Below are 26,709 nucleotides of genomic sequence, written 5' to 3' on the forward strand. Positions count from 1 at the left end.
TGAGGCATTTCTGCTTTTAATTGACACTTCCCACAGAGGGGCACGGAGATGGACAGTGCTTGAAACACTGAAAAATAGGTAAATGTTTGTGTGTAATTACACAGGATTGGCCAGTTTGAACCAAGTAATTCAGGAGTTCTCTTTTCTGCCTACATAAGCAAAGCAGTTGAAAGGTTATCTGGCAAAGTCCTGAAATTGAGATGCACAGGATACCAATAAGTAGTACTATGCGACACAGACTTGTACCCGGTGCTTTTGCTTCTGCTGCGGCAGTGTCTGTGGCTATGTTTAGTAAATAGCAGCATATGTGAAGGATTCCCAGAAGAAAATGACACTTTAACAGAACTAGTATTTCCAATTAGAAGCAATGGGGCTGGGGGGACACAGAAAATTCTTCCAGGCACCAGACAAGAAGAGCCAAGAGCTATAAAAGTCTTACTTACTATACATTAGGGTTGTCCCAGCAACAGAAAAACAACCACAACATTATGAGAGGTGGAAGAAAAAAGCAGCACTAAAATTTTCCACAGGATTGCTTCAATTTCAGTTGACATTACTTTCGCTGCAATGACTATGGCTGGTAGATCATATCCTCAGATACAAGGATAGCACGTCACTGCTTCCTTTCTTTTGGAGGCATATTGTTTCATGCAGCTCAGAATTTTGAGTCAGCAATGATCCTTTTCTATATTTTAATAAAAAGGGGGCTTCAACTCAGCCAAAATAAGGTATTCTCTAAATTGCTTTCCTTTTCACTCCCGTCTCTTTACAGCACATAAACCAGAGGGCGTCTTTTTCTGGCTCTTGAACTGCAGAGGTGTCTGCTGTGGACCAGAGCTTATTCCTGGATTCACATAGTCACATGGATTCTCATGTGAAGTGCAGGTATTCCTTGGCATTCTTGACCCAACCCAGCAGAGCTTGGCTACGCAGCACTCTCCAGGCTTCTTGATAATTTAGTGCAGCTTCCTTGTAGTCCCAGTAGGTTTTCAGAGTCTTCATCCTGACAGAAAATGCACAAAAATGAAAACAATTCTATGATCCTATTGAATATGAGGTCACAAAATGAAAAAAGAAATCAAACACCTAAGAACCTGATGATCTCCTATGAACCCTTTCATGCTACTTAGTGAAATTCTCTTCTATGGAGACTTGGAGACGCCCAGACTCTAAAGCTAGACATCGTCATCAATCATACAAAAGGAAGCAAAACAACTCTTCTAGCATTAGAAATGTCTGTGTTTGACTGCATGACCACAGGTTACGGAAAACCTCCATGATAGCAAAAACTGCTGAAGCAAAGCTGAGAAGGTTGCTATGGGTGCTTTGAATTGGGTGGAAGTAGCCTTAGCGTGCTAGAAAACTGGCTGGAAGGGAAAAGGACAAAATTAACTGGACAGTTTTTCTTTTCCAAGACAAAACTAATGGGGAAGAATGAGACAAAGGAGAAAATAATCTCTTTTCTTTCCCTAAAGCAAAAGAGACTCAACAGTTTTGGTGTTATTCCCCTTCCTCAAGTAGCAACTACTCCCCACAATCTCAGCAGAACAATTGGTCACTCTATGAGCACATTATACCAATGATTTTCAAAATAGGGAAGTTCAAGTCTAGAGTATCTGAACACAAGTGCCTCTAAGACAATTTCATCAAGATTTTTTTCCTTTCCTTGCATTCCGTTTCCAACCTCTCTCATTTCCCTTTGCCAAAACATGCCAGCCACATGTGGTATGCAGTGTTTATACATTAAACCCAATATGAGGGGAAGATCATAGGAAACATGACCTTCACCAAGAAAGAGGAAGAGCCAAACTACTACAGGAACCCTAATCTGAGAGGTCTGAGAACCACTGCACTAACTTCTAAAACACACTTTCATGCTCAAAGGCAATTATGATCACTCATCACCCCCAAAAAACCCCCACAGCTCCGCCGTAACAGCAGACCATCAGAAGCTGTGTTGGAGGCACTCAGCATTCTGCTATAAATTTGTTTCTAAAACACTGTGACATGCAAAGCAAGCTGTATTTTCTATCCTTCAAACCCTGTGTTCAGGAATGTGCAAGAGTGAAGAACCTGTCTATGCCATTGCTGAATATGGAGATATATACTCTCTTAAAAAACCTGCCCTGCACTCTTGTCACAGCCAATCCATTTTGCTTTCTCCACCTCTTTCACATTAATCATACTCTCTGAAACTAACCTCTGAGCTGCTCTCAAAAGTCCCATGTAAGAGTCCTTCTAGAACTCTCCCCCACCTGGCCAGTGGAATGGTCATGGAACCCCATTATCAGTAGTGGATCATAGTTTAGGAGCATCACTCAACAGGCAAAAGACCAGCAACTATCTGCCCAAGCCACATTTGGGAAACAACCAGGTCCAAGAAGGGTCCAAGCCAATCCACTGCAACCGGTCCCAAAACCTTACCATAGGCAAGCACTTCCTGTCCCAGGTACTCATGTATCTCAAACACAGTACAAACTACTGGTGTAGCTTTTGCACGGTGTGGTTTTTGGTAGTGGGGGAACCACAGAGGTGGCTTCTGTGAGAAGCTGCTGGAAGCTTCTGCCATGTCTGGCAAAGCCAACCCCTGATGGCTCTGAAGATGGACATGCTGCTGGCCAAGGCTGGGCCAATTAAAGAGGATGGTAATGCCTCTGTGAGAACATATTTAAGAAGAAAATCAAGACACAGTGGGGCACAGGTTCTTTTTTTCTAGCCAGAGAAGAGGAGGAGGTGAGAACATGCGAGGGAAACAACGTGGCGAGACCAAGGTCAGTGAAGAAGGAGGAGGAGGAGGTGCTCCAGGCCCAGAGCCAAGATGCCTCTGCAGGCCGTGGTGAAGACCACGGTGAAGCAGCTGTGCCCCTGCAGCCCATGGGGATCCACGGGGGATGCAGAGGTCCACCCGCAGCCCCTGGGGATCCATGGGGGATGCAGAGATCCACCCGCAGCCCATGAGGATCCATGGGGGATGCAGAGATCCACCCGCAGCCCCTGGGGATCCATGGGGGATGCAGAGATCCACCTGCAGCCCCTGGGGATCCAGAGATCCACCCGCAGCCTGTGGGGGAGGTGCCCACACCAGAGCAGGTGGATGCCTGGAGGAGGCTGTGATCCAGTGGGAGACCCGGTGGAGAGAGGGGGCCCTGCTCCCAGGCTGCAGCAGCCTGTCCTTGGAGGATTGAACGCTGTGGAAGAGTGACCCATGCTGCAGCAGTTTTGGGAGGACTGTGTGCCCATGGGACGGACTCACGTTGCAGCAGTTTTGGGAGGACTGCTGCTCGTGAGATTGGAACCAGGCTGGAGGAGTTCACGGCGAACCGTCCCCCGTGGGAGGGACCCCATGGTCTCACAGAGGAACGACTCCTCTCCCTGAGCAGTGGAAGAAATCTTGGGTGACAAACTGACCAAAACCCCCATGCCCTGTCTCCCTGAACTGTTGGTGGGAAGGAGGGAGGGGTTGGGGGAAGAAAAGGTGTTTTTAAGGGCTTATTTTACTCATTATCCTCCTCTGACTTCGTTAGTAATAAATTCACTTTGTACCCCTAAGTCGAGCCTGTTTTGCCCTTGGAGTGATTTTTCCCAGTCCTTATCTCAACTCATGAAGCCTTCATGAAATTTTTCTCTCCTCTGCCCAGCTGTAGCAGGGGAGGGCAAGTGAGCAACTTTCATGGGTGCCTGGCATTTGGCCAGTGTTAAACCATGACACCTTCACCTCCCCCCCACCTGATTTTCTTTTCTTCCTTGCTAAATGTTGCTCTTTTTCCTGAATCTGCTGTCATATCAACGGCTCTTCAACTCATATCCATCAGTCTGATTCGATTTAAGTAAAACACATAAGGGGTTTTTCTACCCTTCATTATTCCAATCGACCTTTGTTTGGAAACTCTTACAGTAGACAGTAAGAAAAATATAGCTAGGAAAAAGGCAGGATAGACGGGAGCAGCTCAGGATGTTCACCACACTATAGCAGCTCCGCAAGCAGGTGACCGCAGCCTCTTGGCATTTCATTCTTCAAGCAGACAATGTCAGTACAGTGATTTAACAGTGCATGCAACACAAAGCAGTATTTTAAACAGCTTCCTCAAGAAGCTGACAAAATCAAACAGATTTATGTAATTCATGCTCAATTTCTGCATTAAGCTTCTGAGGAATTTTCAACATATATATGGGAAAAATGCTTTCAAATTCCAGTAACACTGTGTCTGCATAAAAACCTCATGTGGTTTGACTGTATCTCAGATTTAGTTGGGCCATTAGGCTCTCAGCATTAGTAATGAAGAACCTGTGACTTTTTTTGGCAGAAGCAAACACTAGTTTGCTGCCCTAGGCAAAGTTCAATACAGTCATAGGATCTCCAGTCCATCCAGGTCTTCCTGACCACATTTCTTCTATATTTCCCTTTACTATTTCAATCTTGCCCCTACACTACTGTGCAAGAGAGAGACAATGATTCTGACAGCTGTGTGCCAGAGACATGAGACTCCATTCGGAAAGGCATTACACTCCTGGAAAATGCCTCACACAAATCACCATTATGCTTGAAAACATTCGTGCTCAACCATATGCAAGGCTGAGCAGGAATGGGCTCACAAGCAAGGCAGCCTGCAAAGAAAAGCAATGCATTGCAACAGTACTTCCTTCTCACTAACAAACCCTGCTTTTAACTCTATATTCAGTTTCAAACATCTACATTCAACCCATAATGTACTTTTGAGATTTCAGACACATTATTGACATAAGCATAAGGAATCAACCAAAACATTACTCATACAAAAACTGATGAATCACATCTAAGAGAGCAAAAGATCACAGATCTTCACTATATAAAAATCTGTTGTGAACCCATAATATAATAAGGGGACCAAGGAAACCAGACATGGGCTGATTATATTCTTCTGATTATGTATCTTCAACGCTGCAGATAAAATGCAGTTATTGCAGGCAAATAACTGACACCAACCTGAAGAAGATAAAGAACAAGTGACAGAGTGAGCTAACTCAAAGAGTGAGCTCCACACAAATACAGCAAGTTTTTTTACAGTAATTCGAGGTTCTGCAGTATTTGGAAGATTGTTACTGCATTGCTGCATTCTAGCTTAGGAGACCAGATTTTCAAAACATTACTGAAAAATTGGAAAATGAGCTTTGCGGCTTTTGCCAATGTCATCTAAGATGTGGAAAAACTGAATCACACAGAGGAAAAGATGCTGAAGCTCGAAAGAGTAATTAAAAAAATTAAGTCTTGAGATAACTATGATGACAAAATATTTTCATGCACAGAAAATGCTATTTTATAAAAGGCTCTTCATTCTGGCAAAGACCTAACAAACATCTGTGATGTGCAATACATAAAAGATTTTCAGTGTCCCACAGACCTCTATGCAGCAGTAGGATCATCACAGGAATTGTTTAATGTACAAACTTTAAACAGAAAACTGAAAAGGGACTAGAAAATTGCTACAAAATTCTTGCCAAATGTGTTTGTATTGTGTTGTGGTTGCTTTTAATTGGAAAACAGCAGTGAAACTGCACCACCACTGCTCCCAATGACAGTTACTTTCATTAGACCAACAATTCCTCAGTCACACCAGCAGGAAATATTTAGCAGTCACCTTTTGTTTCTCATGGGCAAACAGTCTTAAGTGTGAAGCACAAGTGAAGGTTCTATACTTTAGCCTACATAAACTCTTGGAGCCATCTGAAAGCCCTTGCCCTCCTCTGTATAGCAGCCCACCCCGTCTTCAATTAGGTGTCACTGGAACTGGAATCCTCCATACTGCAAACTGAGAAGGAAGGAAGACTAATAGTACAATCTTAATTGTGATGGCTCCTGACTACAATTTAAGAGAAAAGAGGATTAGTCATTCATTTAATAAGCCCAGTGAGAAAGGGCAGGTTTATTTTTACAAAGTCTCCCTTAGATTCAAAGGGCCATACAGCCAGTCACATCTTGTACAAACAGCAATGCCTGGAGACTGTCTAGGGTGGATGCCACCGTATGACAAAAGAAGCTTTTCACTTCCCCACGTGATGATTAAGGCTTTTCTCCTAACAGCAGGGAAAAAAACCCGATTAATGCAAAAAACCTCCTCTGCCACATTACCATCAAGTGATCTGCAACCAATACTGCAGGGGATTTTGCATAACAATTCAGATTAGCAATAGCACAATGCTGTCCAATGGTGTGTCACCATTCCCTTGGCAGAGAGCATGGAAAACATGAAAAGAAAAAAAAGAGATGGATTTATGCACCAGTAATGTCAAAACGATAATATGTGAGAGGGAATCAACAGAAGAAAATTAGGTATGAGAGGTGGCAGTAAGAGGTAATAAATAAACAACATTTGAGTTAGTCTACCTGGAGAGATGAGTGAGAATTTACGTAAGGCACGGAAGACAGATCATAAAAATTATTGCAAAGGAAGAAAGAAGGTGGGACAGCATAATACAGTACTATCTGGTTCTTGGTGAAATAGCTCATGGCAGCCAAACAGCACCTCCTTCTCAGTCTCATGTGAAAGCAAATAAACTAAATCCTGAAAAAAACCCAAATCGATGAATGTCATGTTTAACATCTTAGATAAGCTATACTACTATAAATACCTAAACTTGCCTTTTAGAAGAGCCAGCAAAGTTCTGGCCCCAGCAGGCTGTCTACCTGTTCAAATTTAACAGCACCCACACTGATCCTCTAGAGAGAAATGAAGAATGAATAAGAAAGTCACAAAAAGCAGGAGAAGCAGCTTTAGATATACACACAAATAAAAAAGAAAACAAAAGAACATCAGAATCAGTTCCATGCAAAGTTTTAAATTCCCCAGTTCCTAGTCTGACAGTAGACAACAGTAGATGAAGGCAGGGTTACGTGAAGAGTAACCCTTGTCCTAATGTACCCTATAACTACAAAACAAGCTGTTCAGCAAATTTGGAAGTACTACAAGAATGAGTTTTCCTTGATGGGAGCAGAAAAGATGGGAGGCAAGAGACACAGAAGTGGACTAGAAGAGTCAAGGTCTCTTAGGGTCAAAGTGGAAAAAGGAAACTGGGTGACAGCACAGCTTTAGAGCCAACCATTTGTGGTAAGAGATAAGATACATTTGAATGTGAAGAAAATACAAAACCAGGTAATAGTTAAATACACAGAAGTTTAGAGGAAATAATTTGAGAGTGTAGGATTTCTTATCTGAAGTTCACTCAAACTCAGACTCCAAGGGGGAAAGAAAAATGAAAATATCAGAATACTGTGTAGAAAGGAAAAGGGAAGATGAAGGAAACAGCAACACAAAGACACTTCTTAATTTTGCTTTTTAAGTGGAGAAAAAACAAAGACTTCAAAGGCAATCAGCTGCACAAGCTGACTAGTGAACTAGCACCTCTACTGTATAGATAGAGTTTGTGCAGCATAAAAACAATGCCACATCTGTGAATCAGCTGGACTTTGTCAGGAGAAGCCCAGACAGAAAAACAGTAGAGGACAAAAAAGTCAAAGGAAATGACAAAGCCAATGGTCTAGAAAAGCCCTGAGGTGAAGTGACTTTATGTAAGCAGCACATGATCAGCATAATGAGTCACCTACCCAAAAATGCACAAGTTCACAATCTGCTTTGAGGAAATTATGATGGCTAAACAACTGAGGACAAACTCCCACCCAAAACAGGCTAAAATTTTTACATGTAAAACTCATTTAAGGACAAAGTGTATCTACTTATAGAATCAGTTGAAAGCATCTCAGCAATAGCATGGTTCATGTTGACATCAAAACTTTGAACCAGTTAGGAGACACTTCTACAGACACAGAAGGTAACGGCAATCTTTAATTCAACAAAACTCAAAAGCAAGCAAGATCCATTAAAGATCCAGGTCTACTGTCTTGGTACCGTGAAAGGCTGAAATGGCCTACCTCCAATGCTTCCAGTCACATATGCCTCCTACTTCCTTTGCATGGGTTTCATCTGTTTTAGATTTCCATGAGCCAATTAAATTCATTAGTCCGAGAGAAAATACAGAATACAAGGAAATTGTTTTCAGCCACATTACCTAGCTGAACCGGCTCATCATGAGATTGGAGAAGTGCTACTGATACAAGGGAGAAAAGAGTAATCTACAGCCAGTAGCAGCAGAGAACTGCTGTGGGACCATCCCCATCAGCAGCTACAAGCAGTTAAACTGGCTCAAGAGTTGGGATAACTGCATCCTAAAGCTGGTGAAATTGTATCTGGAAGTAAGCCTAAAATACAACAAACCTTCTGTGGCAATGGATTTGGAACCTTCTACATCTCCCAGAATCTAAGCCAAAGAGAACTACATTTCTGTACATGTGAAACTATGCTTTACTTTATGGTATACCAGCAAATACATAATGCACCTAATGCTATGCCAGACTGGATGATTACTGCAAGTAATTAACTCAAGTCTGATAAACCAAACTTGGTTTTAGTAACGTAAAGGAAAATTCCAACTATGGCTTCCTCAGTCAAAAGCTGCTTTCTTTCCAGAAAGTCTCTGCTTATGCAACAAATGCATTGCAGAAAGAGCCCTATAACTATCTCACCTTACTAGCTCTTACTCCACCATACACTATGATGAAAACTGATTTTAGTCTAGACTTAAAAAAAAAACAGAAGAAAAGTTTTTTTTACTCTAACTTCTACTTTTACTCTACTTCCTTCTTGTGAATCAAAGAAGTGGCATTTGATAGAATTACTGACCACCAACTAGATATCAGTAACTTCACGACAATTTTGGGATGCCGGGTTTGAATACCACGAAGGGTAGAGAGCTGCAGGCAGCTATCCAATAGCTCATGTTTTCAAAAAAGATACTACTTCCTCATTTTGTGTCTCTTTCCACATTTTTCAAGCATGAAAGTTTAACTATGGACTTATCTAAAATGAGATTCATGAGCAGATACTGTATCATCACAGTATTCTTCCGTTTCATTAAGATAAACTCACTCTTCTAAATGCAATCATAATGTCTTTACCGTAGAGTGTCCGGTAGATCCTCTCGTGAAATACTTGTCACCAGCTTTTGGAATTGATGGAAGAGTTCCACTTTACAGATCTTGGATCTGATATAAAAAAATTTTAAAATTAGAAATTGTCATACGTGAAATCCCTATTTGTGCTTGGTCTTTGCATATTAAGTGCTTTAATTAATTAATTTTGAGTTAATTATTTTTAAATTGAATGTTACAATTAACCCATCAGCCCAGGTACAAAAATCCAGTTCCATTATCAGTGTTTTCATTTGTTTAAAGTAGTTTATTAATAGAGTTGCACCTTTCCCAGTTAAAATTTTCCCAGTTAAAAATCACAAACTTGCCCCTTCTCAAACTTCAAACCACCTATACACCATAAGAGTTACCTTTCCTGTGTTTACTGTATACTTTTACAAGTGTTTTGAGGTGTGTTGGATGTATTTTAATACTTTTTGTAGGTGTTTCACTTGCATTCTGATTCCAAGGCCAAAACCCCACCCAGTCTTAATAGCCAGCAGCTATTTTTAGCTACAGAGCCATTACTCTGCAGGCAAGTCCCGTGGCAACCTGAATACCTGAATTTTAATGAAAGTATTATATTCCCTTATCTCAAACTGATACCATCCCCCCCTTGACAACGATGAGCCATTGGTGGACGGAGATGATCCATCAAAGGGAAAGCACCAATCACCTTGGACCGAAGGGGCGGGCTGTGGGCAGACTGGGGGCAGAGCAAAAACTATAAAAAGGACGAAGCGGAGAGGCGGGGTCTCTTTTTCTCTTCCCCTCTTCTCTCTTCCCCTCTTGCTCTCTCCAGACTAGCTGTGGGAGACATCGGTGCTGGGCATTAAAAGCCTTACCCCTTTTAAGGGGCTTTTAGTAATTTTTTTAAAGTCAGCCCAGCACTGCAAGTTCTTTTTCTCTACCTGAGGTCTAGTGCTGTCTCAGCCAGAAGATCTCGTATCCCTGCGCTCCTGGGCCATACCATCTACTGAGCCATAGGATCCCAAATTTTTATGTTTTTCTGATTTCTGTAATTTTTCAGTTTTTCTGTTTTCAATAAATTAATCTTTTTAAGAGTTGTCTCATTTCTTACAGAAATTCTGATGAAAGAAAAAAATCATAAATTCACTCCACCTTACAGCTCACAGCAGTACATCCCAACTAAAGGTTTTTGACAGAAAGCATTACGTTCACTTCTCAAAGAATGTAAAAACTTCCCTATTGTTTAACTTTTCCTATCCCATCCAAGCTGTCCACCTGCCTTTTCCTTTAGTTTTATGTTATATTGACAAAGAGCTGCATTGCCCCCATTCTCCCAGCCAGCACTCACCAGTTTGCAGAAAGAACATTTTAATATCACACTGTTATCTGCATGCAACTGCACTGTCATCAGCTCACAACTGCAGTAACATTTAGCCAAAAGGACTAGTCCCAGAACAGATCAAACAAGCACAGGACTCCAAAGGCTTTTTTGAAGCCTTTGAAACATGACTTTCTGCTTTAAAGTTTGAAAATGTGTTGAAATGCTGGCAGCACACTCCTAACATGAACATGTCACCTTCCCATATGACATGGAAAAAAACCTGTTAAATTCTGTATTATTCAAAACAAATAAAAGAAGCAGCAGAAATATCTGGAACAATGCTGTCCTTTTCACGATGGTGGTGAGGACACATTCAGCAACAGCTGCAGGGCAGTTAAATGCAAAGAGGCTCATCAAAAAATAAAGTGAGTCAAAGTTTGAAAAATCTTTAGAAGATACTACATACATCTCTCAGCTTTGAGCCCTTCTATTTCCCCAAAGAGATGGCAACCAGAATCATTGTTTATAAAGGGTAGTTTGGTTTTAAATGGCCCAGCTATTTCCTCTATTTATTTATCTTTGCATACTTAACAAGGACTGATTCAGTTCTCCAACAAGTGCAAGCTGATTCTCCAGAAGCACTGAAAACAACACCGACCAAAAAAAAAATCTTGCTATGTTGCTACCATGTATTTTAAGAACATCAAAAATGGCATAGAATTATAGAGTCTCCACAAGGATCATTGAGTCCAACTCCTGGCTCAGGAAAACCCCAAAAATCCCAGCATGTGCCTGAGAGCATTGTCCAAATGCTCCTAGAACTTGGACCACTGTGACCACTGCCCTGGGGAGCCTGTTCCAGCACCCAACCATCCTCTGGGTGAAGAACCTTTTCCTAATACTCAGCCTAAGCCTCCCCTGACACAGCTCCAGCCATTCCCTTGGGTCCTATCACTGGCTGCCAGAGAGCAGAGAACAGTGCCTGCTCCTGCGTGTCACCTCACAAGGGAGTTGTAGCCTGCTGTGTGGTCTCCCCTCAGTCTTCTCTTCTCCAGGCTGAACAAACCAAGTGACCTCAGCTGCTCCCTGCAGGGCTTCCCCTCCAGACCCTTCATCATCCTGATGGCCTCGCCTTTGGACACTTAGAGCTTTATCATCTTCTTATATTCCAGTCCCCAAACCTGTCCCCAGGAGGTGAGGCCATACCAGTGCAGGGCAGAGCAGGACAATCCCCTCCTTCACCTGGCCAGCAATGCTGGGTCTGATGCCCCCAGGATGCGAGTGGCCCTCCTGGTTGCCAGGGCACTGCTGACTCATATCCAACCTGCCATCAACCAGGACCTCTAGATCCCTTTCCATGGCCCTGCTTTCCAGCCTCTTGCTCCCCAGTCTGTCCATACATGCAGGGTCACCCCTGTGCCACGTGCAGAAACTGGCATTTGTCTTCGTTAAACTCCGTATGGTTGGTGATTGCCCAACCCTGTAATTTGTCGAGGTCTTTCTGCAGGGCCTGTCTTCTTCCAAGGGAGTCAGCAGCTCCTCCCAATTTAGTGTCACTAGCAAACTTAGTGTACCTTCGAGTCCTGCATCCAAGTCATTTATTAGGATGCTGAAAAGCACTGGCCCTAAAACAGAGCCCTGCTGAGCTCCATTGGTGATGATGGCATGCAAAGACGCTCTAAAATTTAATATTCGAGTTAATCTGTCAAAGGTTCGTATTGTAGTTTTTGGCAGTTTAGTTAATTAAGCATTAACAAAAGCACATACCAGATTATTTACCTACAAATTCCTTTTAGTCAGTCAGTTTTACCTTCCTTGGTATTTAGTGTTATCTAACATATTGAAAGGGGGAAGAAAACCTCAAACAACACTTCCCAGCAATCACCCTGAGACTCTTGGAGAGGAAAAAGAATGTAGAAATACAAGTCTTGTTTATTATTAAGCACTACCACTGTCAATAAGGCTGTAAATTCCTTATTTTCATTATAAAAGTTCCTTTTGTGACTGTTTATCTCGTAAGTGTAAATAGTTTACTTGTTCCTTGACGTTGTTTTTAATCCTGATTTCCTAAGGAAACGAGACATTTGTAATCACACGGTCTTGTAGGCGCTAATAACTTTTTAAAGTTTCAGTGAATTTCAAGCACATGTTGAGAGGAGGATCTTTTAACAATAACTGAGTTCTTACACTTTTGTGCTAGTTGTCAGCTAGCAGATGGCTCTCAAGTTTTAGAGCTGATGCACAAATACTATGTAACTAACTGAGAAAAAGGGGTTAGCGGGTTTGTTTGATCTTTCACATGTCTTCTGGAATACTTACCTACTGCATATTGAGAATAAATATTGTACAGTGCACACAGAGCCTGTCTTAAAAGATGAACTAAGTCACCTAGGTCACCTGTGTTAGCCATACCCCAGACACCAATACCGGTCATAAACCACCAAGTTCCTGGTCCTTTTCTTTCCACTGAAAATTTGGAAATACTAGGATATACCAGGATAAACTTCAGTCAAATCAGGCATAACTTCAAGAAGCTCAGAATGTGCAACTTGCAGGCATATGAATAAATTCTCCACAAGAACTGTCTAAGCTGTACTTATTATGCTATTCACCCCTTGTCAGGATTGTCATCATCCTCCCAAAAAGTCTGGGAAACATGAACAATATGACCATTGACAAATTTGTAGTATAATCAGCTAACAACTAGAACACAAACACCAATCCTCAAGCTGAATTTCCACAGAACAATGATAATTTTGGCCACCTCACCTAAAATGAGGATAACATAGAGATGGAGAAATGGAGAAGTCTGCAGATGCTTATGAGCAATTCCTCTCAACCTCAAGAAAAGTGCGCAACTATTTCTTTAAACTATGATTGTTGATAGAGGATTTCTTTAAGAGCACAGTGCCAAGATGACAGTTGGAAAAGTGACATGTTCATGATAGGAATGTGCTGACAGCATTTCAACACATTTTCAAACTTTATGGCAGAAAGTCATGTTTCAAAGCAACACTTCTAATGATCATACATCCACGTCAGCTGGCTCGACTATTAAAGAAAAAGAAATCTCTAGAAAGAGAACTTGCAATGCACACATTTCCCTCACAGTTGTCAACCAAAAAAAATGCAAAGCAAAAATTCTGTTTCCTTCAACAGTAAACATCCTTTTAATAAAAACTGATCACAGTCCCTCACCACCTTTATCTACAATGCTCTCAACAGTGACAAAGAAATAGGATAAACTTGTTAATTCTCATTTAACTTTCATTATTCCAACTGGCCTCTCTGCCTTACATGGCAACTCTTCCTTTTCTCCTGGTCTTTACCTTCCCCCTTCTTCACTACTCACTGTATTTCCTCCCACTCTGACCACATCACACGAGCTGACAAAGGCATGTAAGCTAACGAATAAAACATGTGTCCAGAAATTACAACACTCTCACACCTGCTCTGATGGCTTCCAATCCCCTTCTTTGTTGTTCCCTGGCGGAAGCCGTCTGAGGTCACATCCAGCGGTTGCTCAGGGACTGCACTCCAACTGATAGCTGTAGAGATATCGTTACGAACAAGGGAGATGCTCTTATCACAAAAGCAGAACCTAACAGTTCCTTTCATTCTGTATGTTCATGTATTGCTCCCCAAAATAATTCAAACTAGAAAGAGGACCATGGTTTTCTAGGGTCAGAATTCCAGTACCTAAAAGAATGTTTAATTTAAAAAAATGAAAACACACACATGCGCACACACACACAGGGCTTTCATCTTAATTAGATCATTTAACAGTCCATGCCTCTAAACAGCTGGCCTCCAGCTCTGTAATTCTCCATTTCTTAGGGGAATGCTACTTTCTTTTGTGCATCCTGTCCGGACTAAGCATGAAGAAATTTCCAAGTTATATGGCTTATTTTCACATCAGATTGTGAAATACTGCTCTAAACGACTTGCACCAGTCACTCTATGTTTTCCTTCTTAATTTATTGTCTGCTATTGTCTGCTATTATTTTATTGTGTACTCTAAGCAGTTTCATGTTTGATAACTGACATACATCAAATACGTGTAGATTTTACTTGAAAAACATTATTAGCTAGTAGTCAAAACCAATTTTTTGAAAGAGACAGCAAGTGCCAACAGCCTTAAACTCTATCTCAAGTCTGGGAACTTTGAAACCATCTCAGACTGTAAACTTCTTAATGTTGAAACTCTGCATACAACACCTTACAATTTCTAAGTAATGAGCAAAGCATCAGCAGCATGTCAACAGAAACTGACATGTCCAATCTGTCCCTCCACAGCGTAACAGCAGGTTCTTCAACTTCTACTACAAGACAACTTCTGTTTCCTAAATTCTCCCTCTTCTCTGTCTTCCTAACAGGCAAAACAGTTGCACATGCATTCACTCTAAAGACCATCTTGTTATTCAAGATGCTCAAAGACTGCTTATGTAATTACTTGCCCTTGTATTACAATTCAGCTGTATGCTGCATTTGTTGTACTCTGCTACGTGCCAATTGTACTTACACTGTGATTTAAGTACAATGCTGTATCACTCTACTAAATTACAATCCTGTGTAACATGAAATAACATTAGATCCTTACGACCGGTATTAAACCCTCCATATGTGAAATATCTAAATATCACCTGGTTAGAGGATATCAGATTCTGATAAGCAGATACAACGTTACTTAAAAATTAAAACATTTTCTGTTCTTTCACTTTCTCATAATTATCTCAAACTTCAAAACACTAAACAGAACACATATTTTCTTAAAATAACAGCTGCAATGTTCCTATCAAGCATCTTTCAATACTCTGTGTAACAGCCCTAAATTTACAATTTCCCCTGATTTTCACTCCTTCAAGGAATGAAACCACCTGCCACAAAAAAAGCTTGCTAAGGCATCATTCATCTTTACTTAAAGGAACGACCTGAGAAGTGTACAAAAAGAAAGGCATACACTGAATTTAGTCACAGCTGCTTTCAGGCCTTTTTTGCTAACTTAACTGGCACTATTTTTCAATGATAAAATTTCCTTCCTATCTCACAGAATTTAAGTATTTTCCTTCCCTCCACTTGTAAATAACTCCAGTTTAATGAATGTGAATTCCATTAAGGAACCCTTTGTCTCCATTCTTTCTTACCATTAGCTCTATTGTAATGGAAAAACTTCCAGTTCTGGTTCAGAATGGGAAGTATGCAACAGCAGAAGGCAGGCATGTCCAAGTTTAAAGAAACTGCTTAGCCATACACATAGAGTGGCAGTTCCTTTTTTTTTTCCCAAATGAGATCACGTTGCTAAATCACATTGGGGTTTAAATATTCATTCATCACCACGACAAAAAATGCCATGCCCGAAATATCTATCAATTCAACTTGTACACTATACTACTCTGTATTCTTTCTTCATTCACAGATTTTTGGAGCAATTACAAACATGACTCAGCATGGCAAGTCTTTTGTTCATTACCAAGGAGAATGCAAAACCAACTGAAATAAAGTCTTTTGTTTTCTTCTTGTACTAAACTTTTGTTTCCCCTGGTTGTTTTCTGTGTTTAGATTATAAATTCTTAATGGCATCAGCCAAGTGCTTATTCAGTCTGAAAACTCCCTACTGGAAACTAGAGGCTGAGACAAATTTTATTAATTATTAACAATTAAGTTATGACCTGATAATAATTTCTTGCTTTTCATACTTTGCCACTAGTATACTGGCAAGGAATGATGTTCCATTCCAAACAACCAAACCCACTTCATTTATATCTGGACTTTTGCACACAGTTACGCAACTAGGCCAAAATAACTCACCTGCGCTACAAGGAACAAGTTTTGTTTTGCTGTTAGTTTGAACTTCCTGAATTGCCTGACGGCTATGTTCAAATTGAAGATCTGATTGCAGCAGCTTAACCTCCTGAGTGAGAAAACCACCTGGTAAAGATGAGATGTGCTGACACCTGAAGTAAACATGGAAAAATGCAAGTGATTTTCAGTCTGTTCTTCCCAAACAAGACTATTTTGCACCATTTCCCTTCATTATCTAAAATAAATTTCTTTTACATTAAAACTGAATTGAACATGAGTTATACAGGTGAGACAAGGAGGTTTTAAGGCATTTTTCCCTTCAGAAAAGCATTTGTTAAAAAAAATAAACAAAGCCACATTAGTTTATTAAGACCTTGTCCATCTTAAAAAAACTACAATGAATTGGTTTTTAAAAATATTATTATTATATTCAATGACGTATGCAGGACAAAAACTGCAATATAATTCTGCAGTCACAAAGAAAAATAAAAATCATAAAGTATTTACATAGCCAACTGCATTACATCAGCAACTGTTTTATGAACCTAAAGGTTTATAATCAAAGCCTATAAACACACAAAACATATGTACAGTTCTATGTATAATCTTATCTTTGTTACCTTAAATTACCGTTGCATGCTGAATGACATTAGGACCATACGAGGAAAAAACGGCATGTGTTTAATCACCGTAACATTTACACAGAGCAGGAATTAAGACTGAGATTCATACTGTCAGATGCAATAGTCTGAAAAAGTGCCTGACTGCACTAAGCCTAACAAGGCTAGGCAAATTCTTGCTACGCGTTACAGAATGAGGAAGGGATTATACAGAAAGCTCCACCGCGTATGTAACTAGAGCTTCTCCATTAACAGACTTATTACCTCTTTAATAATCATCCTAGAAGGATGCAGGGGTACAGACAAAAGGAATTACTAAACAAAGTCAAACCTTTCATATGAACTGGTCTAGTAACTGCCACTTAAAAAGAATGGTTGCGCTCCCTGTTTTCTTCTTGCTCTCCTTTCCCTTCACTCTGCCCAAATCCACTTACTCTTGTCTACTGCTCTACTCGTCTCTAGTGATTTAGCCTCCCCAGTAAGAAAAATATCCACCTCCTATCCTTGTTGCTGGGATAGTTTTCATCAACTGAAGAATCTGAGGAGAAAGAAGGCCAGTGCACAACAGATGACTTTCCTCATTTTGCAGCAGTGTACTTCATCTCTCACATACATCTCCCTGAGGTGACAGGTTGTGTTACAAGAGCTCTACTACTCACAGCAGGGAGAAAGATCAGATCTTGGATGTAACTGAGGTTAAAGAAGTAGACAAACTTTTACCACCATGAAAATGCATATAAGCTTTGCCTCTCCAGTGCAACACAACTGTCTTCTTCCAGCTGACCAGTACAAGCTGTCACACACCAGGTGTCCTGAATCACTTCAATAAATCAGAAAACAGCTGAGGTGGGAAGGGACCTCTTGGAAGTCATCTGGTCCAACCACCCCTGCTCCAGCTGGGCCACCTACAGCCACCTGCTCAGGACAGTGTCCAGATGGCTTTTGAGTAACTCAAAGATGGGAGACTCCACAACCTCTCTGGGCAACCTCTGCCAGTGAGCTCCATCACCCTCAGAGCAAAAAACCTGTTTCCTGATGTTCCAGGGGAACCTCCTGTGCTTCAGTTGTGCCCACTGCCTCTTGTCCTATCACCAACACCACTGAAAACAGCCTGGCTCCATTTTGTCTGCCACCTCCCTTCAGGTATGTATACAAATTGGTAAGATCCCCACAAGCCTTCTCTTCTCCAGCCTTCTTCACAAGCCTTCTCAGCCAGGCTGAGTAATCCCAGCTCTCCGCATATGAGAGGTGCTAAAAATCCATTATGCATCTTCGAGACCCTTTGCTGGACTCTCTCCAGGATGGCCACGTCCCTCTTGTACTGAGAAGCCCAGAACTAGACACAGCCTTTCAAATGTGGCCTAACCAGTGTCAATCCAGGGGAAGAATCATCTCCCTGGACCTGCTGCAATAGTTTGCCTGAAGTGGCCCAGGACACCATTAGCCTTCTTTGTTGCTAGAGCACACTGCTGCCTCATTTTCAACTTCAGGTCTAGCAGGAACCCCTAGTCCTTTTCTGTGAAGCTGCTTTCCAACTGGGCAGCCCCCAGCACATATCGGTGCACGAGACTGTTCTTCCTCAGATGCAGGTTTTCACTTCCCCTTGCTGAACTTCATAAAGTTTCTACTTTTCTCCAGCCTGTTGAGGTCTGTCTGGATGGCAGCACAATGCTCTGGCCTATCACCCACTCCTCACTCTTGAGTCTTCAGCAAACTGTCTGGGCATACACACTGCACCATCATCCAGATGACTGATTAATGAAGATATTAAACAAGTTTGACCTAGTATTGATCCCTGGGGTACATGGCTACTTACACCTTTAATTACACTTTGCCCAAAGACCACTACCTTCTGGGCCCAGTCATTCAGGTAGTTTACAATCCACGTGTCTGCTCATCCAGCTCACACTTCAACAGATTCTCTATCGGGATCTTACAAGACATGTCATGGGTTAGCAAAGCATAGTCTCGGAAGTGATGTTCTTGCAAAGGGGTGCTTACAGCTTCCTCTGTAATCTGACAGAACCTATCAGCTGGCCAGTTAGAATATGGACAATTTTTTAAGCCACTTAAAATTGTGACTGCCGCTGTGATCCACACTTAAGAACAGACAAACCCTGGGCAGAGCTCTCTCTCGTTTCCGGCACTGGAACAGGTGGCTGCAAGCCCCGTGTGGGGACCGGCGGGCCCAGCCCAGGCCCTGCTCGGGCCAGGCCGGGCCACGGCCATCCTGGAGCTGATGGGCCCTGTTCCACCCGCGGAACACCCCCCCCCCCCCCCCCCAGCCCTGCTGTGGGCAGCTGGAGCGGCTCGGCTCCCCTCCCCTCCCTCTCCAGTGCGGCCAAGATTCAGCTGAAGCTGCCCTGCTGTCCGGCAAAAGATCATGTGAGCAACAGCGATAAGCGAAATTCCAGCTGCAAGGCCTAGGTGAGAACAATCCTTTTAGTGCTGTGAAGAGCTGAAAACCTGAGGGAAGAGAAAGAGGAGATGCTTAAAGCTGAAATTCTGTTGTAAAGCTATGATGTATCAGAGTACTCGTAATTTCATGAAGGCATGGGGGTGGAGCATTCAACTTGTACTTGAGAGCAAAAGCACCTGCGCTGAGACAGGCAGATGCTGAAGCAGCTGTAATTTAATGAGAAATTTGAACACGGAGAGATGGAAGCGATGAGGACTTTTGCTCCAAATGGAAAAGGAGAAGACCTCAGTTCCTAGAGATGCTCCCAGAGATAGTCCTAGAGATGAAGATGAGGAGGACCCTTTGCTCCCAGGGAAGGAGGAGGGCCTCTGTTCTTAGAGATGAAATGCTCCCAGACATGGGTGAAGAGAACTTCTGTTTCGGAATGGCTCAACCTTAAAATTGTACTCCAGTAATTCAAGAATGGACCCTCAAAAGCAGTTGTGGGAAAAGCTGCAAGTCGTGGGAAGGGACTCACATGCGAGCAGAGAACCAACCCGGGCGGCTGTCTCATTGTGATAAGGTTTTCATAGCATGGGCAAGAGAGACTCCTCTTCCTAAATGGACTGAACAAGGTTATTATGGAAGTGCTAACAGACTGAACATCTCAAGGGTTGTCTTTTTACATTGTCACTGGGAGAAGGGAGAAAGGTGGGGGGGGAGTAGAAGTGTTCTGAAGGTGTGGTATGATTTTTTTCTTCTTTTAGGTCTGTTAATAAACTTCTTTATATTCTTTCAAGTTTAGTGCCTGCTCTGCTTTTCTCCTAATTCTTATCTCACAGAAGGTAAACAGTAATGAGTATTTTGGACCAAACCACTACACTAAATTGGTGTTTCCGCCCGGTTACAAACCAAACCCCCTACAACACATTATCAAAAGCTTATTAAAGTTCTAGTATTTGTATGACACACATTGTCTTCCAAAACTCACTGTCTCCATACACACCATCTGAGGAGAGCACTTACCTTTCAATAACTGCTCTCCTCATAGCTTCTTGGCTATATGGACACTTCCCCACTATAACTGCTGACAGATACACTGGATACTGCAGAAAATGCATCAGAAGAGCTCCTTGACACCCTAAAACATTCCAGCGAGCCAGTTTATCACTGCAGGACATAGAGCATGTTCTGTCTCCTCGACCTGGCTTCACTCGTAATAATCCCACAGAGTGGTACCCTAACCCAGGTGTTCGGGCATCACCCAGCTCTCCAGGTATACATTTTGCTCCAGTTCTATGAACATCTACTAACTTTGGTCTCACTAAGCCAGTCTCCTTATTAGCTGTTTGCATGTCTGCAGAACGTTCACAGCTCTTTTGACTTGTGTTGCCTTGTCGTTTCACAGATTCATGCTGAACAGCCAGGTCTTCAGTGATTATGGAAAAACAACCACCATCATAAGTTTTCATTCTCTTGAGTATATGACTACTTGCCATTTTCCCTGATTTCCTTTTATCTTCTGGACACAAGTGATTATGGTTACTCCTACATTCTGCTGATTGTCCACCTGCATGACCTCCAGTCACCGGCTTAGAAAGCTGGTTCTCCGGTTCACTGATTGGAAAAATAGAAGCATCTCCACCTAGAATAAAAGAAATAACAAAATTGGCCAAAACCACATCTTGTGACTGGAATACATCATACCAGTAATATTACAACTACTAGTAGCTTCCACAGATCTTCACTCAGGAAAACTTAACTATGAGAGCACATTTTTGAAACAAAATTGTCCTGTGCAATGCTGAATCAAATCTCACTGAAATTTGAGCCAATATATGCTTCATTTTGCATTCTATGCAAGAAATAATCAAGAAAGAAAATTTACAACCTATAAAAAAAGTAGAAGCTAACAAAGGCATTTGACAGACTACAAGCAGTGCTGAAGACTCACGGGAAAACTAGCCTGATCTAACTAAACAATACAAACCTCAAAAGAATAATGAAAGAATCATCTGTCAAGTAAGGGTGAAAACTTTAATCTGTATCACTGAAACAAGCTCAGAACCAAAATTCTGAACCTCAGTTCAAAGCAAAGCAAGCCTGACAGGCCAGGTGATTTATGTGAGAAATTTCTCACAATGTGAGAAAGTCATGAAATTATTCTCACTAATAAATTTGAAGATGTAATTTCTAATCTCAAATGCACTAATGAAGAAAAATAACATTGCATATTCCAGCAATGCACTCGAACTCATGAAAATGTATGAGCAACTAACTCACTCTATGAAGTACTATTGATGAGGCATATTTTGAGAGTTCTTAAGACTCCTTTGCTCTGGAACAGACTAGCAGTTGAAAAACACACCACTGAGAGAACATGGTAACATCAAGATGCCCAATACATTGGTAGACCAAGAGGCTACATTCATTCAGTCAACAGATTTTCATCTTTGTGGTGCTGGTTTTTTTAAACACACAAAGAATGTTTTCCGTGACAGAAGTTTCATTACATTCCCTAAGAAGTTTTGTGTTGGGGAGCTAGTGATGCTTCATGAATGGGATTTTTTTGTCCTGTTTTTCAGGAGTGTGGTTTTGGTTTGCTGAGGGGTTTTGTGTAAGTCAGTGTTGGCTCTACTCCCCCGTTTTTCTTTTTTGCTTGGTTTTGGCTTTTTTTGTTTGCTTGTTGGTTTGGGGGTTTTTTAGTGCTTGTTTGGGTTTTTTTTCTTTGTTTCACGGGGTTGGGGGTTGCTGTCGGCTGGATGCGGGGTATCTTTTCTGTGGTTGTTTTTAGGAACGGAGGTAAATGTCAGAACTTTTCATTAAAATTTTAACCCAAGGAGATAATGTTTAAAGCAAAACAACCAGGCAGTATGACAGGACCTCTGACAAGTATGTTATTCTCTGGAAAAGGAAATAGTAGCCATTATTGTTTAAAGTGAAACATTCCACTACATAGTGAGCAGTACATTAGATTTACTGAGTTCTCATGAATCACATCCAGTGAGACAAAATGCCAAATCTATCTGTGGAGGACCAGTCAAGTACATCTTTGGGCACGTATTGGTAACATGAATTACTGCCTCATTCTCAGTGCAGACCAAAGAGAGACTAAAGAAAGACAAGAGGCAGAAAAGATTCTGCAAGTGAGAGCAATGTAATTGGTTCACTCCAGCATACTCACACGGGGTATGACTGGAGAAGAAAATAAATACGACATTTGGTTTGAGTTTCCATTTCCCAGTTTCAGTTCCTGGACTAAAGATACACTGCTGATGGGAAGCTGCAAGCCACAACTGATGGAGAAGATACCTGTTAGGTAGAAAGTTTTCATGAAACATTTACTTCATTTTTGATGCATGAGAACACAACAAAACTTAGATGCCCTCTAGTGCCTGTTCTTTCTTGATGGGAGTCTATCAGGAGCCAGTTATGCTTTTACAGAGAGATGGCATCCAACATAACAAATGTAAACATATCATTGCAACTTTAATAATAGACCTCACAGGGTTGGATTCATGGAGTTAACTGTCTCAGACTGTATAGATAAGGTACTCTCCCCCCACTGTCTGTGTTTTTACCAACTCTGCAACCCATCTGATCCTGCAAGATTCAGTTTAGTGTATCAAATTGCAAGAAATGTACTAATTTCTGCAGAATTACCGTTCTCCTGGCTCAGTTCCCTGAACCAGTTTATCCCATGTAAACAAGAGGACTGGTATGTGAGAAAGAGCAAAAATTCTATCCCTGACTAGTAGTCATCAGATCTGCATTGATGCCACATGAAATCAGATCCTAATTCTTCATACAGAGGCTCTACAAGAACAAGGAAGAGGCAAGCTTTTGTGAAAGGGCCTTAACACTACCTAGAAGTATAAAAATTAGGCTAAAATCCTGCTGACAACAGGAAAAGAAGTGTTGCCTACGCAGAAGTAATGCAGTCTTTCACTACATTCTCATATCTGAAGCTGCAAAATTTGGCTATTTCAGCAATAGGTCAAAACGATTTGCATCACAAAAACCTCAGGTAGCATTGAGTAACAGCACTGTTACAGCACTGAGTAAACTTCATTCACGCCTCACCTCTGGAAGCTCCTCTTGGCCACAATTTCAGCATGGCTGTCATTCAGAATGTCTCCTAAAGCAAAACCCAAATGTGAATACTAAATCATTACTAAAAAGAAGACAAAGCAAATAGAATTTGACACAGGCCAGTTCTCCACAGTTGTTAGTATCTGAAGGTTCACCATTGGTTTTAGAGTATTGCAAGGTAGTTAAACTTCCAATCACCACAAAAGGAGGTCAACAGCCTACACCAATGAAGGATAAAAGTACTCAGTCTACAGCAAGTCAGAGACTTGTTTGAATACCAAATTTTAACTCTTCCCATATTGGAAACCCTTTGAGTTGAAAAAACACTACCGTCCTTCAAAATCTTCCTGACTTTTGTTTTCAAGGGTAAATCTTGATATTCTCAAAAAAAGTTCTGCCAGAAAATTTCAAGTGTTTCTTAAGCTTTTGGCTGCAGTTTCTTTTTGAACTATGTCCTACAATTTAAACCATTTTTCCTGCAAACAAAAATCCATTCTGATATTACTAAGTTTACATATTTCATCTGCAGCTTTCCTACAGTATCTGCCTATTGCGGTATGTAAAGGAACAGGAGCTGTAGATCATCTTTTATTTCAGGGGTAAAAGGCCAGGTGATAGAAATCATCTTTACCAGTTTTAAAAGTTTAGAAGTGATCTAACAGATAACCATTAACATGGCCTACCACCAAGTTAATTTAAAAATAAATGTTATCATGAGAGGAGAATATTTTCTAAATTTGACATCACTGAAGACAAACAATGGCAAAACAAACTAGCATTACTTTTTCCTAGTCACTTTTCTACTTTGACCCTTAATATCGAGATTGTAAACAGCACAACAGTTTAATCATCGTTTTCCTAAATCAGTCAGAAAAATGTCTGTACTAAAACTCTTTGGAGATGGCGAAATCACAAGAAACATCCAAAAAAATCTAAGACACAGAATCCAGTTTCTTCTCTTCTGCTCCTCTAATTTATTTCAAAATGAAGGACATTATAGAGAACATGAAGTAGTCTAAACCAGACACAGGCAAAACCCTTTCTCATATCTCAGTCTAGTCCTCCTCTGAAGTCTAAAGAGGGTAGAAAGCCCTGTACCTACATGTGCATGAACACTTTTCCCCCTTAGCCACTTTTCCACATTCATCATTACTATGGCTTCTTCCCTGTCCTAGCCGAGGAGACAGACACATCATGAATTTAAAAATGGACACACAGAGCAAGGAAAGTCTCCTACAATACACAGTAAGAAATGGTAGTTGTGAGAAGTCACATATCTATCCCATACATTTATTGTACAAACACTTAAAACAATCTAGTTGCAAAACATGCAGTAAGGAAGAAAAGCCCGATTAGTACCTTCCTGTTGGTTAGTACCAGCAGTGGTACCTCTTGCATCAGACCCCAACAAAACCAGACTCCAACAGGTAACCAAAGCACAATTACTTTGCTTATGTTTTGTTTGCTTTTAGTTATGAAGTCTTTGAGCATGCAGACGCAGGGCCTAAACTACACAATACCACACATAAAAAGTTCGTTCACCTTCAAGGCAGCAAGTGCAGCAAACCTTCAGGGCAGCCACTGTGGCTGCCTGAGCTCCTGTCTCCCTGATGAAGGAAGGTCTGCCTTACACTTCTGGCTTCAATCCAGAACACATCTGAGCAGAATGCCTTGGACATCTTAATTGATTCTATGATACCAGCAAGAAAGAAGGTAGCATAGGTAGCCTTGGGTTCTTGAATTTTACACCATACTTACCAGTTTTTCGCATTTTGTTTTGGCCAATACATTTTGTTCCAGTTCCCATAGCAACAACTTCCTTAGTTACTGAAAAAGAAACAATGATAACTGAAAAAACTATCACCTCTAACTATTGCCAGAAGCACTGCTCTCATACGGTCATTCTGGTATGACAACACACAGAATATTGAGTAGAAGGGAAGGCGGACCATACATTACAGCATTACAGAAAGGAAACAGTATCAGCTCAAGAACTGAATACAGTAGGCAGAAGCACCAGTGTTAGGAAAAGTCTATGATTGCACAGAAGGAATGCTAACACAGGCTTGATATGCCAGACAGCATACAGCAGACACTGCCATAGTATTCCTCAGGCACACAAGAGATAATGTATACGGGATACAATCTGCCTGACAACACTGAAGTGCCACTAAGGGAAAAGAAGATGATGACAAACTAACACAAATGCAAAATGCAGTAACACAACCTGTTAAAGGAGAGCAAACCTTTCTAGGATTCTATCAAATTAAGCATGCTTTTTCAAGAGTTTATATTAGGAATTCAGGTCTTGCCTAGACTTTCACCACATATTGAACAGCCAAATGCAGGCTTTCATTGTCTTATTTACAGTCTGGGAAGAACAGCATTTCACTAAAACCACCTCTTTCCAGAGAGAAGTTGTGAAAGCTTTTACAATCACAAAGAGTAATGAATTTGGGTGGAGACTGAAATGGAATAGGAAGGGGTGTCTGTTTTTTTTAAAGGCATCTTTAAAAAAAGGAAATAAAAGGAAAGCATCAAGAACCTCCTCTCCCCCTCCCTTCCCTCCCACCCCTATTCCCACAACTCATGCTTACCCTGCAAGTTTCCTGGACTAACAAGACCCTCTATTTGGGCTGCAGATTCCACTTTGACAACAGCTGCCAGGGAAGTCCATTCTCTGTTTGGATCTGGTTTCCCCTGCTTAGGAAGTCTGGTCCTATAATGCAGGTAACATAGCCCAGCGATTTCATCAGCTGACCACATGGCTCTTGATGCAAGTGCAGGCTCTACATAGAATTGGATTCCATCACAACAATTGAATAAAAACCCCCATCTCTTCAAACCCTACCGTCTTGTTCTGCATGACACTTTCCTGCACCAGACTCCAATAACCAAGACCTAAACTGCATCACCCCTTTCAAGACTACTTATAGAAAATAACTTTTTCCGAATCGCAAGAAATAAAGAAGCAACGCTAAAACCCTTAAGGGCAGCAGCAGGTGGGGCTGCTAGGTTCCCAAGGCTCCCACTATGTAGCAATCAAACGCATGCATCACGCCGCCGTGCCGGTGCGGTCTCTGCAGCACACCTGAGGCAACTGGCACCACCCGCCTCCTTTCGAGGCCTCCACCTTGCCGAGAGACCCGAAGCAGCCCGCGCTCGGGCGCACTTGCCGCCACCCCGGCAGCAGTCCCTGCAGGCCCCTCCCCGCCCGCCGGGCCAACGGCGCCGCTGCTCCTCGCCAGGAGGGGCGGCGACAACCAAAGCCCCGCGGTGCGGCTGCTCCTCGCCAGGAGGGGCGGCGACAACCAAAGCCCCGCGGTGCGGCTGCTCCTCGCCAGGAGGGGCGGCGACAACCAAAGCCCCGCGGTGCGGCTGCTCCTCGCCAGGAGGGGCGGCGACAACCAAAGCCCCGCGGCCGCACCGCCCGCAGAGCGCCCCAGTGCCCGCGCACGCGCAGCTGCTTCTCGCGCGCGGGACCCGCCGGGAGCGGCACCTCTTGCGC

General features: G+C 41.9%; 1 protein-coding gene across 2 annotated transcripts; it reads right to left on the reverse strand.

Annotated features, from left to right (window-relative positions):
- ADAT1 (adenosine deaminase tRNA specific 1) lies at positions 1-26,635 on the reverse strand. 2 transcript variants are annotated; one of them, XM_048316400.1, is made up of 10 exons: positions 26,293-26,635; positions 25,799-25,990; positions 24,960-25,028; positions 23,193-23,247; positions 22,294-22,421; positions 20,136-20,754; positions 16,098-16,243; positions 13,738-13,837; positions 8,987-9,073; positions 1-1,003 (listed from the first exon to the last, which is right to left on the reverse strand). In XM_048316400.1, the coding sequence occupies exons 2-10, from the start codon at positions 25,965-25,967 to the stop codon at positions 871-873; spliced, it is 1,506 nt and encodes a 501-aa protein (XP_048172357.1). In that variant the 5' UTR covers positions 25,968-25,990; positions 26,293-26,635; the 3' UTR covers positions 1-870. The 2 variants fall into 2 exon arrangements, with proteins under 2 accessions (XP_048172357.1, XP_048172358.1); XM_048316401.1 differs by lacking the exons at positions 22,294-22,421; positions 23,193-23,247.
- Between the last annotated feature and the right edge of the window lie 74 nt (positions 26,636-26,709).

Source organism: Corvus hawaiiensis, chromosome 12 (assembly GCF_020740725.1).
Source record: "Corvus hawaiiensis isolate bCorHaw1 chromosome 12, bCorHaw1.pri.cur, whole genome shotgun sequence".
NCBI classification, from domain to species: domain Eukaryota; kingdom Metazoa; phylum Chordata; class Aves; order Passeriformes; family Corvidae; genus Corvus; species Corvus hawaiiensis.

Coding starts and splice junctions, on each gene's coding strand:
- ADAT1 (XM_048316400.1), bottom strand. CDS start 25,967: ATGTGGTCAGCTGATGAAATCGCTGGGCTATGTTACCTGCATTATAGG. Junction 25,029..25,798: donor TAGTCCAGGAAACTTGCAGG/GTAAGCATGAGT, acceptor TTTCTTTTTCAG/TAACTAAGGAAGTTGTTGCT. Junction 22,422..23,192: donor GCCAAGAGGAGCTTCCAGAG/GTGAGGCGTGAA, acceptor TCTACCTAACAG/GTATCTTCTCCATCAGTTGT.